At 57.1% G+C, this 12,615-nt stretch overlaps 1 protein-coding gene across 1 annotated transcript in view; it reads right to left on the reverse strand.

Annotated features, from left to right (window-relative positions):
- Positions 1 to 289: 289 nt before the first annotated feature.
- CCDC12 (coiled-coil domain containing 12) overlaps positions 290 to 12,615 on the reverse strand; it is a 42,941-nt gene continuing 30,615 nt past the window's right edge. The window contains exons 3-7 of the mRNA XM_086466816.1: positions 3,068 to 3,147; positions 1,273 to 1,334; positions 1,145 to 1,179; positions 668 to 744; positions 290 to 379 (exon numbers count right to left, since the gene is read on the reverse strand). Of these exons, the coding sequence (XP_086322942.1) occupies positions 300 to 379; positions 668 to 744; positions 1,145 to 1,179; positions 1,273 to 1,334; positions 3,068 to 3,147 (334 nt within the window). The 3' untranslated portion in view covers positions 290 to 299. The remainder of the gene's footprint in view (positions 380 to 667; positions 745 to 1,144; positions 1,180 to 1,272; positions 1,335 to 3,067; positions 3,148 to 12,615) is intronic.

Here is a 12,615-nt window from a genome sequence, read left to right on the forward strand (position 1 = left end):
TGGCAGCCTGGGTTCAAGCTAACGTGGGTGTCTGTGCTGCTCCCGTCGGCCCCGCCACGGTCCCCAGAAGCTGTCTGTGAAGCCTTCCTCAACGTCCAGACATCGTCCAAGAGAGGACAGCAGGGCTCCTCGGACCTGCCCCTCGCCCCTCAGGCACGGCAGGCTTTGTGGGCTTCTGGCAAAGCGCCGGTGAGCAGCGTGTCCCACCGAGGCGCCCCTGCCCGAGAGCAACGGGGATCGGCGCTGCTGGCCGAGGCAGACCCGCAGAGCCCCGGCCCGAGGCTGCCGGCGGGACCTCCTCAGTCGGAGTCGCTTCCCTCCTGCTTTGCTGACCCGACGGCGGACGCCAGCTCCTCCTCCTGCCCTTTCAACCGCTCTCCTGCAAGTGAGAACCAGCAGCGGTTTAGCGACAAACCGGCTGTACCGGGGCTCCTACCCAGCAGAGGACCCCAACTGCAGCTCCCGAGCCCACAAACCACCCCTCCCTGCGGCCTCGGGGAGGCTACGGGGGACCAACAGCTTCACCGACCCTTTTGGGAAGGGGATGGAGCTCCTCCAGTCCCTCCCTGGCCCAACAGCAAGGCGCTGAGCTCCCAGTAAGGATCGCTTGATCCCTCTGGAACAAGGGGCGAGCCCGTAACGCCATCCCCGCGGCACCATCACGCACGGATCAATTCGGCGATGGCTCTCTGCGTCCTCTTCTCCAGCTTCTCCAGCTTCTTGGACACGTCTCGCTTCAGATCCCTGGGGAGGAGAGCGACAATGCCAGAACAAATCCTCGCCCCAGGCAGATGTGAACGCAGGGGCCACGTCACACCTTCCCCAGTGGAAGAGAAACTCCTTCTCTCTCCTACGAGCGTGTGTCTGCCACCAGGGCAGCTCGTGGGCCAAGCAACCCAACATCCAGAGCACCCCTTGTCACCGAGGCCACCATGGTGACAGGCACCCCAAAGGGATCAGCGGAGTCACTCGGTGTAAGCAGGAAAAGGGAAGACAGCCCCGTGCCTCGCATCTCCCTCAAACAGCAGGGCTGGGTTTCCCATTTCTAGCACTTTTAACCCAACCTGGACAACCTCGAGGGGATGGGAGCCCACCACGGATGCCAACACGCCTTTCCCAGGAGCGGGGCTCTGCCGGTACTCACCAGTCTGGCTTCCTGGGGGCCAGGTTGGCCAGATCCTAGGGAAGAAGAGGAGACACCCAGTGAGAGCCGCAGGGGAGGTTCAAGCCTGGACGCAGACCGACGCACAGGGCAGTTCCGAATACACCTACCACCTCGTCGATGATGGGCTCCAGCTTGGCGGCCTCCAGCTGGTCCTTCACCTTGTCTTCCACTAGATGGGGGAACAGGACCAGCATCAGGCGAGGGGACAAAGCACGGGGAAACCCACCAGAGCTCCGGGCTTGGTTGACAGAAGCTTTTATAAAAGCCCGTTCGAACGGCTTCGCTTTCAGAGCGCGGCACACACGAGCGACTACGCGTGGGTACGCGCGTCCCTCCACACCCAAACCCCTCAAAAACCACCCGAAAGACGATGCGAAGCCCGACCACCGTTAAACGGCAGCAAGAAGGTCTGCTGGGTCCGCGTCCTCTTTCCCTAAGACCCGCAGGGATCAGCCGCTCCGCAGGCGTTTAACCGGGAATTTGACTCGCTCACAAAGCCACCGCCTGAGACACCTTGGAGGAACCAAGCTCCCGACCTCACGTAAAGGTCCGTGGATACTGGGGGGATAATGGCAAAGCCGGTGCAGAAAACAGCCCCCCCCCCCCCCCCCTCGTCCTTCAGCTCGGGGGTCTGTGCAAGAAGGGGGCGCGGGCAGCAGGGAGCACACCCCCGAGGGGTGAACCCCGCTCCAGCGAACGGGTGTGCCCGAGGCACGAACCCACACCAAGTCCCAGCTCCTCTGTCCTCCTCCCCTCCCCAGAGCCTCCACAAAGCACCCGAGGACAGACAGGTTGGTGACTGACTCCAGACGTGGGAACCGGAGCCGAGGGGACACTGTGGCTCCACAGGAAGGCTGGCAGAGAGCGGGAGTTTTACTGGGAAAAGGTCAAAACGGCCCCGAGCCACGCGCCGGGGAAGAGTCAAGGGAAGTTTTAAACTTTTACGAAAGGACAAAGAAAGCGCGGCGTCAGCGCTCCTACCTACCAGCTCTCCGCCGCGCTCCCAAAGGCGGCTGGCTTTATTTAGGGCGTTTTTAAAGAGCTCTATTCCAGGAGGACTCGGTATTTCAAGATCAAGGGAATTTCTACCCTTCGCCTCCCTCTCAAGAGCTGTGCAGAGGTTCGGTGCTAGGAACTAGCAGACCGAACGCCCCAGACTCATGACTAATATTTGTCTAAAGGGAACTCAAACAAAAACCAGCCTGAATCTCCTTGAGAATCCTCCAGACGGAGCTCGGCTCCTCTGGCTGTCAAGCTTTTGGGTTCGGGGCTGGACTCGGTGCGCTCAGAGACACACCCCACTTGTGCAACGCAGGGCGTGAGGTCCCCACAGGCGAGAGGAGACGATGAAGCAACGGGGGGTTGCAAGCACCCCGCTCGCCCAGCAGCAGCGGCGGGAGAGCACCGGCGCTCCCACCACGGCTGCTCCGACGCGCCAGCACCCTCCAGGGCCGCAGACGCTCGTCTCCCTAAACGCCTCACACCAGCAAGCTGCCGCCAGAATACATCCCAGTGGCTTTTCCACCTTGGGCTGGAGGCAGTAGGAACAGAGGTTTTCAAGCCACCTCATTTTTGGAAAGGAAAGGTTGAACCCACCCCCTTTGCAGCCTGCTGGCTGGGCGCAGGGTCCCGTGCTGTTTGATTTGTTCTCACAACCACAAGCGCTGCCTCATTCATTCCCTCTGGGAAGGCCGCTGGGGAGGGAGGCTGGCCAGCAGGAGCGGGTAGGACATGCTGTTAGGGAGAGGCTCGTTCCAGCAGTCAGTGAATCCCAGCAAAAGGCTCTGCGTGATCTGCTTTGCTTTCAAGCCTTCAGAATAGGCGAGAGCATTGTGGACCTCACCGCAGGCTTTTGCTTTCGTGCTCCCCCCTTTCACCTCCCACACGCCCGCTTGCACCCACCTGAGGCTGGCTTGGCTTGGGGCACCTTCCTCTTCTTCAGCTCCTCATCTTCTGGCTCGTAGTTTCGGAGTTTGAGCTCCCTGGGGAGGAAAGAGAAGAGCACGGAGTAGTGAGACACGTCCGTGTCGCCCCGGACCGTGGGGTCTCGCTAGCGAGGGGCACATCCGCATCCACAGGCTGCGGCCACAGAGAAGGCAGGGTCAGCCAGGAGCTTGGCAGGATGAAGAGGACATCTTGGCAAGCCAAGCAGAGGCAGCTTCCTAGCTAAAAATCTTGGTTCCAAGCTGCCTTGCAAAGCTCTGAAGTTCAGCTCAGCTGCCTTTGAGGTCTCAAGCCAGTGAGAGACTCACAATAGAAACACCAGAGAAGATCCAGAATCAGGGAAAGAAAAAAAAAACCCCACCCCAGAAGGGTAGATGGAAAGAACGGGGGGGGGGAAGAGTATTTAGGGTATAAGGTGGTTACCCAGTCACCAGAGATGCTTCTGGAAGTGCTACACACAGGTCAGCACGTGGTGAAAATAAGGGGAGGAAATTCAGGTTCCTGAGCGAATGGGAGGTGGAGCTGGTGGTGACAGGGATGCTGACACCCAAACGACACCCACAAGTTCACCCACGGTTTCATCGCCCTCCAGGGGAGCTCAGGAGTCAGCAGTCAGCCCTCTCCCCAGCGCACACGCCTCCCCGGTATTCGGATGTCAATCCTCTCCCTCCCCAAGGCCGTTCTCTTTACGCCTCTCCCAAATAATTGGGGCCACAAACGGACAACCATGAGACAACCTCAGCCCTGTGCACCGCCTCCCAGGGCTGAGATTCCTCACCCTGCAAGCTTCAAGCAGAGGCATTTCCAAAACCGGAGCCCCCAAAAAAATCAAGCTCGCAGGACCCCACCCCACCTCCGGCTGCTGACGCGTGCCTACGACCCGCTCCGCAGGCTGCTGGATCTATCGAGCAGCGCCTGAGCCTGCAGGGCCAATTAAGTAGATTAAACTCATTTAACACCGTCGATGGGTTTAATCAGTTTAAAGAGAAACCGAAGCACTTGCTGCCCAGCAACGCTCCTGCCCTGGCACCAGCAGCGCTGAGGGCGGCTGTGCCGCAGCAGAAGGGGGACGCAGAGAACCCCGAGGCAAACGCAGGGAGGGGGAATTTTTACCAAGCAGGAAAATCAAGGGTTGAACAGAACCGTTTTTCCTCCCAGCAGAGAGCTGATACCTGGGGCCGCTTCCCTGCTAGACTCTGCTGACGGAGAGACAAGCGAGAGACAACCCGAGGGCTTGCAGCCAAAGCAGAGAGAGGCAAAAGAAAGGGTTGAAGAAGCTACAGCCCAAGAGCGGGGAGATGATGATCACCAGCGGTCAGATGGCCACGTTCACCTGGAGTAAAACCCAACCTTGGAGATCCCCGGAGGACAGCAGGAAGGTCCAGCCCTTCCCACATGTCCTGGGTTACAGTGTAAAATGTGCCAAAAGGAAAAAAAAAATATTCTATGACCATCTTCAGGAGCTGTTGAGGCCAGGTGGGGCGGTGCTCCCCGCCTCCCCCCTCTGGACTATCTCCTGTTCATGGCCCATCAAGGAACTGCCTCACGACTCCCCATCCCATGGTGAGATGCTCCGCCCGGGGGGAAGGAGCCAAGCAGTCCATGCCAAATAAAAACGGAGATTTTGAACACCCTAGCCGCCTTTCTTCCACTGGATTCCCAGAGGAGCTCTTCCCCCCACTGGAGTTCCAGAGGAGAGGAGCTACCTACCTACCACTGGACCTTCGGAGGAAGACCAGACCCTTTTACCTGATCGCTGCTTCCACAGAACTGCATCCATCGCTTCAGGAGGACTGCAGCCAGCATCTTATCGGACTGCTACTGCCCCCCTAACAGGGGGTCAGGTTGTATTCCTGACTCTGTCAGTGTAAACCAGGGGGTTGTTTGTTTTTCCCTGCCTTGTGTTTTATATATATATATATATATTAGTAAAGAACTGTTATTCCTATTCCCCATATCTTTGCCTGAAGGCCCGTTAATTTCAAAATTATAATAGTTGGGAGGGAAGGGGGTTGCACTTTCCATTTCAAGGGAGGCTCCTGCCTTCCTCCACAGACACCTGTCTTTTCAAACCAAGACACCACACCACCCCATCTGCTTGCCAGCCCCGAGAAGCCATCGGGGCTGAACAAGCTCAATCGGCTTTACAAAGGGTCCGGCCCACGCCACAGAGGTGGTAGGAGCACGCGGTCGGAGCTCAGCGGGACCTCACTGGGATAAATGCAACCAGCAGACTGGAAACCAGGGCCCGGGCAGACGAGGAGACTTGCTGACATTTCTCGTGTAATCCAGCCCGGGTGCCCCGAGCCCTTACATCAGGGCAGCACCGTGAAATAGGAACAACTTGCCCCAGTGCTGCGAGAAAAGACGCTTAAAAGAAACACAGGAGAGATCAGTACGTAGCTGCAATACCTCCCCCAGGCCAAGAGCACCTTCACCCCACGAAGAGAAGCTGCTGGGCAGAGTTTTACTTGAATTTTTTTTTTTTTTATGCACACATGCCCCGGGAGGAGGGATTTGTTCAATTAACCTGGACTGATCACCATCAATCCCCAGCCAGAAAGGCAGCTCTCTTCAGGAAGGTTGACCTTGGAAGGTCAAGTGATTATTTATTTTTTTTTTTGCAGAAGGAGATGCCATCGCCGTTATTCTGTGATTTTTATGGACAATCTCCACCGAGCAGGGTTTTGTTGCTAACCTGGGAGGCCGGGAGAGGAAGAGGAGCAGCTAATTCATCCCAGAGGTAACAGGACGTCAGGCTGCGGCGTCTAACATCTGGCCACAGGCTGGCTCGCGCTCGCCGGAGAGGATTTATCGGACAAAGCGGGCAGACCCTGCAGAACACCAGCTTCCACTATCTCCCAGGCTTTCTGGTCTCCCATTTAGAAGGATTTACTGGCAGCTGAAAGGGAACCAAACACAGACTCCCTACGGTCAGATCCCCTAAAATAAGAGAGCCTCGAGCTAGGCAAGCTGTTTCTTTTGGTCCAGCAAGCCGTTACCGTTACACCTCGACGAGCAACGCTTTGAAATCACCGTTTTGGCACGTACCAAACCAGCACAGCTCTTCTGTTTGCTGCAGAAGCTCCCAGATCCCACGTTTCAAGAGACACACACTCTGCAGGTCGGGTTCCTGCTGTAGCGGAGGAGGGGGGTCCAGCCCTTCATGACATTGCTGCGGGGCTTCGGGACCACTTGGGGAACACACAAGGAAGGAGAGTTGGGAGTTTAAACCTGCTCCCCGACCGTCTTCCTCCCCCTGGAGAAGCTCCATCTCAGCTTGGAAATCAAAGCCTTGAAACCCAGTACTTCTGCTCACCGGAGGTTTATCCCCAGGATTTAAAAAGAAAAAATAAAACCACAACTCGGCAGGTTCTGCCACAGATGGGGTGAGCAGCAACGTGGGTCTGGCAGAAGGGGAAGCACGGGGGCGAAGAGGAGAAGGGCTGCGAGGCTGCACCCACAGGATCCTCCACCCCCCAGCCCCGATGCCTGGCACCAGCGCTTTGAGATCCTCACTAAACCCGCGCACCGCCGCAAGCGCCAGGAGAAAACCACCAAAAATGGATCCTTTTTCACGAACGGCGCGAGGCGAGAGCAGCTCTCGCACCTGCCTCCGGTAATTCCGGCTCCCCGCCGCCTCGGGGGGGGGCTCGGGGATTTCACCGGCCCCACCTCGGGGGGGGGGGGGGCTCAGGGGTTTCACCCGCGGCGCCACGCTCACCAGGAGCGGAAGACTCGTCTCCCCCTTCTTTTGTGCATGAGTGCGTCTGTAAAGACGGAGAGATGAGGAGTAGGGCAGTAACTTGAAGGCAGGCAAGGATTAAATACATATATATATATATTTAGAAGAAGCTGCAGGTCTTCCACAGAGGTGGGTTAACCAAAGTTCAGGTGCCAGCGGTTCCTCTAGCGCAAGACAGCCCGGCACGCTTCACAAGCGACGAATTATCTGAGTTCCCGCGAAAACAAACACACACGCACAAACCAACCCAAAACCCAGCGCTCACAAGAAGCTCCCTGGCAGAAGGGGCAGGTAGGAGCCGGGTTCGGGAGCTCCCGCCAACGGGGGTGGTGAAACGCTTCTCGGGAAGGACTGAGCACCCTGGGTTTGAACCCCAAACGGTGGGATCGAGCTCGTGAAGATTTTTTTTTTTTTTTTTATCAGCATCTCCTGAGAAGTGAGGGATACACCCAACTCCAAAGATCTCCTCGAGCACCTTGTGCAGCGTTTCCCAGCCCGTTTCAGCCCAGGGTGGCTTGGGGATGGGGGTGGTTACAGCCTTAGAGCCAGCAGCGAGTGCAGGTCTGTGCTGGAAGCTCCGAGAACCACAGGAGGATTTGGGTAGCTGCAGCGCTTGCAGAGGGAAAGGACAGACAGGGCCTCCCAGCACCTCCTAAAAGCCTGCCAGGGGTGGCAGGTTCCCTGTTTTGGGTCAGGAATACCTCCAATCCACTTTCCCCTCAGGCCTGGAGCTCCTGGCTGGGGAAGGAGAAGAGATGTCAGCTTTTCTTTGAAGCAGGCAGGCCGGCATGCAGGGTATGCACAGAATGCAAGGAGCTATCTCAATGCAAAACACAGGGACACTCAAAGCTGCCCTCGAGGTTGTTTTTCCACTTTACCCCTCCAGCCCCAAGGGCTTTCGGGAGCCAATACCCCTTCTCAACTGACGAAGGAATCCTTCTGAGCCGTCTGGTGAAGCGGGGCTTGCCCACGGCCTCGCGTCAGGAGCAAGGGGAACGGGGTTTTGCCGTGAAATCACACAACAGCGATTTCCTCAGCTGTCAAGAGCACCCTCGCTCCTGTGGTTCCTATCACAAAACAGGCACTGCCCCGACCACACTGCTTCAAGAGCACCTTCCTATTTTCACCCCTCTGAGGACAAGGCTAGGGGCCGAGGAAAGCTGGCTAGGGCATCTCCATACAGTTTTCTTAGTGCTTCTGGAGGTGGAAGAGGCAAGCAGACCTCAGCAGGACAGACAGGAGTCCAGTGGCATTTGCAGACCCTGCTTAATCCGTCCAGGAGCCGAGGTGGGCGTCCTCCACGGTTCTTCACCCCTCGGTCTCCCTTCAGGCCCTTCACATCGCTCTGCTTCAATGTTTCCTGTGCTCCCCAGCATCAGCTCTGGGCACCTGATGAAGCCAGAAAAAAAGCAAGCTGCTTCCTCTGCTGCACCATCAAAACAAAGTGGTTTCGAACACCCAGAACCCACACGACTATTTTTGAAGAGCCATGGTAGAGCCTTGCCATTCTTTGGAAGCAGTTTAGGGAAGTCCCTCAAACCTCTCTCAGGTGTTTCAGGCAATTTCTTTCCCCAAACCCTGGTGAAATACTAGCTGGTTTGAGAATTTGCTGCCCCTTGATCTTCCCAAGCTGCTCCAGAGCCCTCATTTTCGGAGCTTTCCATTTTTGCAACAGCTGTTCCAACTTGCTCGGAACCAAACGTCCTGGGCGACTATTTCCACATTGTCCTTTAAAGAGGAACCAGCGCAAGAATTTTATTTTGTTTCTCCACATCTCCAAACTTCACTTACTCTTGGGTGGTCCTGGGAAGCCACACTCAAACTTACGTACAGACGTTATCGCTACAGACGATGCGAGGGAGGTCTCAAATCCTTGAAGACGGGTGGCTTGGTGGACCCTCCTCTGCTCCATCACATGCTCTGTGAGGGCAAGAAGGTTTGAAGGAGCAAGGACCAGGCAACCAAGAACGGCAAAGCAGGAGACTTCTGCAGCAATGCAGGAGGTTTTGGGCCCAAGCTGGAGGGAGCCCACGCTGGGCTCGGGCTGAGCTACCGCAGAACCTGGAAGGAGGGGGGACGCTGGGGTACCTGCGGGGCCGTGCGGTGAAGGTGTCCGCTGGGGCAGCACTCGGATGCTCTTCAGCGGCAGCCAACACCTCTCCTCAAAGTGCCCCTTCCCTTTCCTGTTTCCAATTGCAAACCACGCAGCAGAAGTCGTTTCCAAGCTTTTTTCTACAGGTCTCCCAATTTTTTCACCAGGGGAAGTTTGCTGTACAGCGAGTTCAACCGAGGGACAAGTTCCTCGTCTTCCTTCTGTCTGCAGAGCCCATGGAAAGAACCAGACTAAGGGCATCTGGGCAGAGACTTCAGGCCTGGATTCTTGTACCCTCTTTGCTCCCCTCAGCCACCCGCCCGCCCCCCCCCCCCCCCCCCCCCAACCTGCTGCACTCCTTTGCCAAGTCACCTCCCTCATCCAGGGGGCCGCACGCTCACCCGTGGGTGCTGAGGGAGCTCTAGAGCACCATCACCCTGCGGGGACACTGCCAGACTTGCTATACAACACCCAGCCATCCTAGCACAGACCTAATTTCACAACCCCCTTGGGTTTTGGTGGGTTTTTTCACTTTGCTTTCCTGTCCAGCTCGTCCCCTTGCAGACATCTTTGACGTCTTGGGTGCACCACCCCCTGCTGCAGCTTTCCTGGGGGCTGCCCCACAGCTGGGCTTGTAGCAAGGGCCATACGCGCGCCCAGTGACCTTCCCAGCAACCAAGATACCCACCGAAACGATCTGCATCTGCCCCAACTTCGAAACCAAGAAACGGCTTTCACATCCCCCCAGGCTGGCCAAGGCTCTCCTCGCACCCTCCCTTGCGGTGGGATAGAGACAGCTCCAACGCAGAGGTCCAGAGGCGTTGTTGGATCCAGAGGACAAAGCCATTCCCGGATTCTTCGCCCAAGGCAGAAAAGGAGCGAGCAACAAGCAGAGACCCATCAGCACCCACCCCCAACCTCTTCTCGCTGGGAGAGGGCTGCCCCTGCTCCAACAGCTGAGCGTGCCAGAGCACATCCCCCTCCCGGAGCGGCTGCCGAAAGGCACTCGAGGAATGCCAAAAAAAAACCAAAAAAAACCCAAAACCACCTCTAATAAGACAGCGAGCCCCCAAAACTCGCCGAGGCAGGTGGTTTCTCAGGATGTGCTTCTTGGGGCGAGGGGGGGGGGGGAGCACGGATGGGGAGAGACCTCACCCCAGGTGTTGGAGGAGGAGAGCCGCAAGAAGCAGGCCGGCGCCACGAGGCTGGCTGGCCTCCCCCCACGCCGCTTGGGCCAGGCAGCTGAGCGTTTTCCAAGCCACTTTCAACATCAGTAAACACAACCGGAACAAAACCCGCCCTCGATCCGCAGCGCGGGCCTCGGGCTGGTGACGCAGCACCAGGAACCGGCCGAGGTGCAAGCCCTGACCCTGCCTGCAGCACCCAGCTGCACTCCTCTGCGCGCTGGCGCAAGACCACGCGCCGCCCATGCTCTTACGGGGCTTCTCCAGCTTCTCCAGCTCGTGGTGGGTCAGAAACAATCTGCCACCCTCAAGGTTCGAGCCAAAAAGAGGCCCTGAAAGTATCTCGGTAGCATCTGGATGGTCACAGGACCTCAACGTCTTCCTAGCCGGCCTCAAAACGGTGCCAAGCACGACTTTGCCACAGCTCTGCATTTCAAATCCACTGAGCACAGAGCCAGCGCAAGGTCTGTAAGCAAAAACGTGCTCCAGGGAAGCTCAGGGCTGCGTCCAGCCCTGCTCCCACGCCGCACCAAGAGCTCTCCCACTGGCAGGTTCAAATCGAGGTCTAAGCACTCAAAACTCAACACCCAAAATGCTGCGTGGTCTGGTTACAGCAGGGATGTGTTCCCAGCAACGACTCCTGAAAAAAAACCCACAACAAAACAGTGGACTGCTGAGAAGACGCTGGGAACTCACAGCCAAGGACTGGGTAGGAGAGCCCAGGGTTTCACCTGCGGCTGCTCAGCCTTGCACCCTGCTGCTGGGGGGACAGGCAGAGGGGCACCCAGCGGGTCCAAGGCAAAGCCCCAGATCACCACGCACCCGTTGAACACATCAACGGCCTCTGTGAGGAGGGTGCAGCCAGGCTTTGACCAGCTGAAGCTCCACGGAGCCTTCCCTGCACCTCCCAGCTATCTCCTCCAGAGTGAGATGGGCACAACTCTGACCGGAGGGAGCGGCCACAGCATCCTCACAGCTCCGGAGGGGCAGAAGGGCTCTGTACCGCATCAAAGTGGGGACAAGCATCTTCAGGATGGAGCCAAGATCCTGCTGGCTCCTACATCTCCCCAGCCAGCACCCCTCTGGTTACCAGCCAGCTGGATTCAGCCTTCTACGCTCCCTTTCTCCCTTCTCCAGCGCCGAGCAAACGGTGTGACGCTCCAGCCTTGTCCCTGCCCACGGGCCAAGCACTTCCCCGACGGAGGGGTCCCGGTGTCGGTCCTTGCGGATGCGGGGTGGCGATGGAGCCTGACTCCTTGCGGCATCCATCCGGACGGGCCACCAGCACTAACAGGTTCGGCCGTCCAGGCAGTCGCTGATCAAATACACCCCGTGGGCCGAGCTCAGCCCCTACACCCCAACGCTGCCATCTCTCCTGTTTGCCTCTAATTGTTGTTTAATCTTTTTAAACTCTTCATTAAGCTCTCCAGGCTGTAAGGCAGCACCTCCGCACAGCAGTTACCCTCGCTACTGCCTTGCCTGTCCTGCCAAGCCAAAGCCAACACTGAGCAGACTCGCTGCTGTCTTTTTGTGCGTGTGCAGAGATTATCAAAAAAAAAAAAAATAAAAACACCAAAAAAAAAAAGGCGGTTTTGACCTGCCCCGTGACATTCTTCCCACAGTGAGGGGCGAGATCGCGTTTCCCAACCCCTGCCTCCCCCAGCTCCTCCCAGAAATTCACCTCGGCGAGCGGCGCAGCGCAGAGCTGCAATTTTAAAGGATGACTAAGTGTCAAAACACCGGCAGCTGATTAACAGCAGCTCACTGAAGCTTCATTTCTGCTTAAGTTGAAGAGCTGAAGGTGTATTTTTTTTTTTCATTACCCCCCCTTTCCAAGCCCTACCTCGGATTTTTATTTACACCCTTAACATCCCCGACGAGCTCCGCTCGCAGAGCCGCAGCCCGACTTCAAAGCTCAACGCGGCGCTCGCCTTCCAGATCCCCGAGCCCCAAACCCGGCTGCTTTTCCCCGCGGGAACAGGGTGGATGGGCCAAAGTCCACCCCCACCCTGTTCCTCGCCGTGGCAGATCCGCAGGCTGCGCCACGGCAGAAGGTGTTTCCTGGTCAGGGGGCTAAGTGTAAGTGGTTAAAAAAATAATAATAAGCTGAGCGCTTTGCAATTACAGAGAGAAACTCCCCTGGGAGCTCAGATTAGAGAGCGCCCGAGCTGAAACTGCTGCGAGTGTATCAGGGTTTTCACAGAGGGCTTCGTCAGCACTTGTTCCTGGGGTGGTAGCTTGCGGCGTGAAAGATAAAAATAAGAAAGAAGAGGGGCAAAAAAAGGAAAAGAAGAGAAGGGGGGGCAAAAACAAAGGAAAAGAAGGGGGCAAAAACAAAGGAAAAGAAGGGGGCAAAAACAAAGGAAAAGAAGGGGGCAAAAACAAAGGAAAAGAAGGGGGCAAAAAAGGAAAAGAAGGGGGCAAAAACAAAGGAAAAGAAGGGGGCAAAAAAGGAAAAGAAGGGGGCAAAAAAGGAAAAGAAGGG

This window comes from Leptosomus discolor, chromosome 6 (assembly GCF_034619465.1).
Source record: "Leptosomus discolor isolate bLepDis1 chromosome 6, bLepDis1.hap2, whole genome shotgun sequence".
Lineage (NCBI taxonomy): Eukaryota > Metazoa > Chordata > Aves > Leptosomiformes > Leptosomidae > Leptosomus > Leptosomus discolor.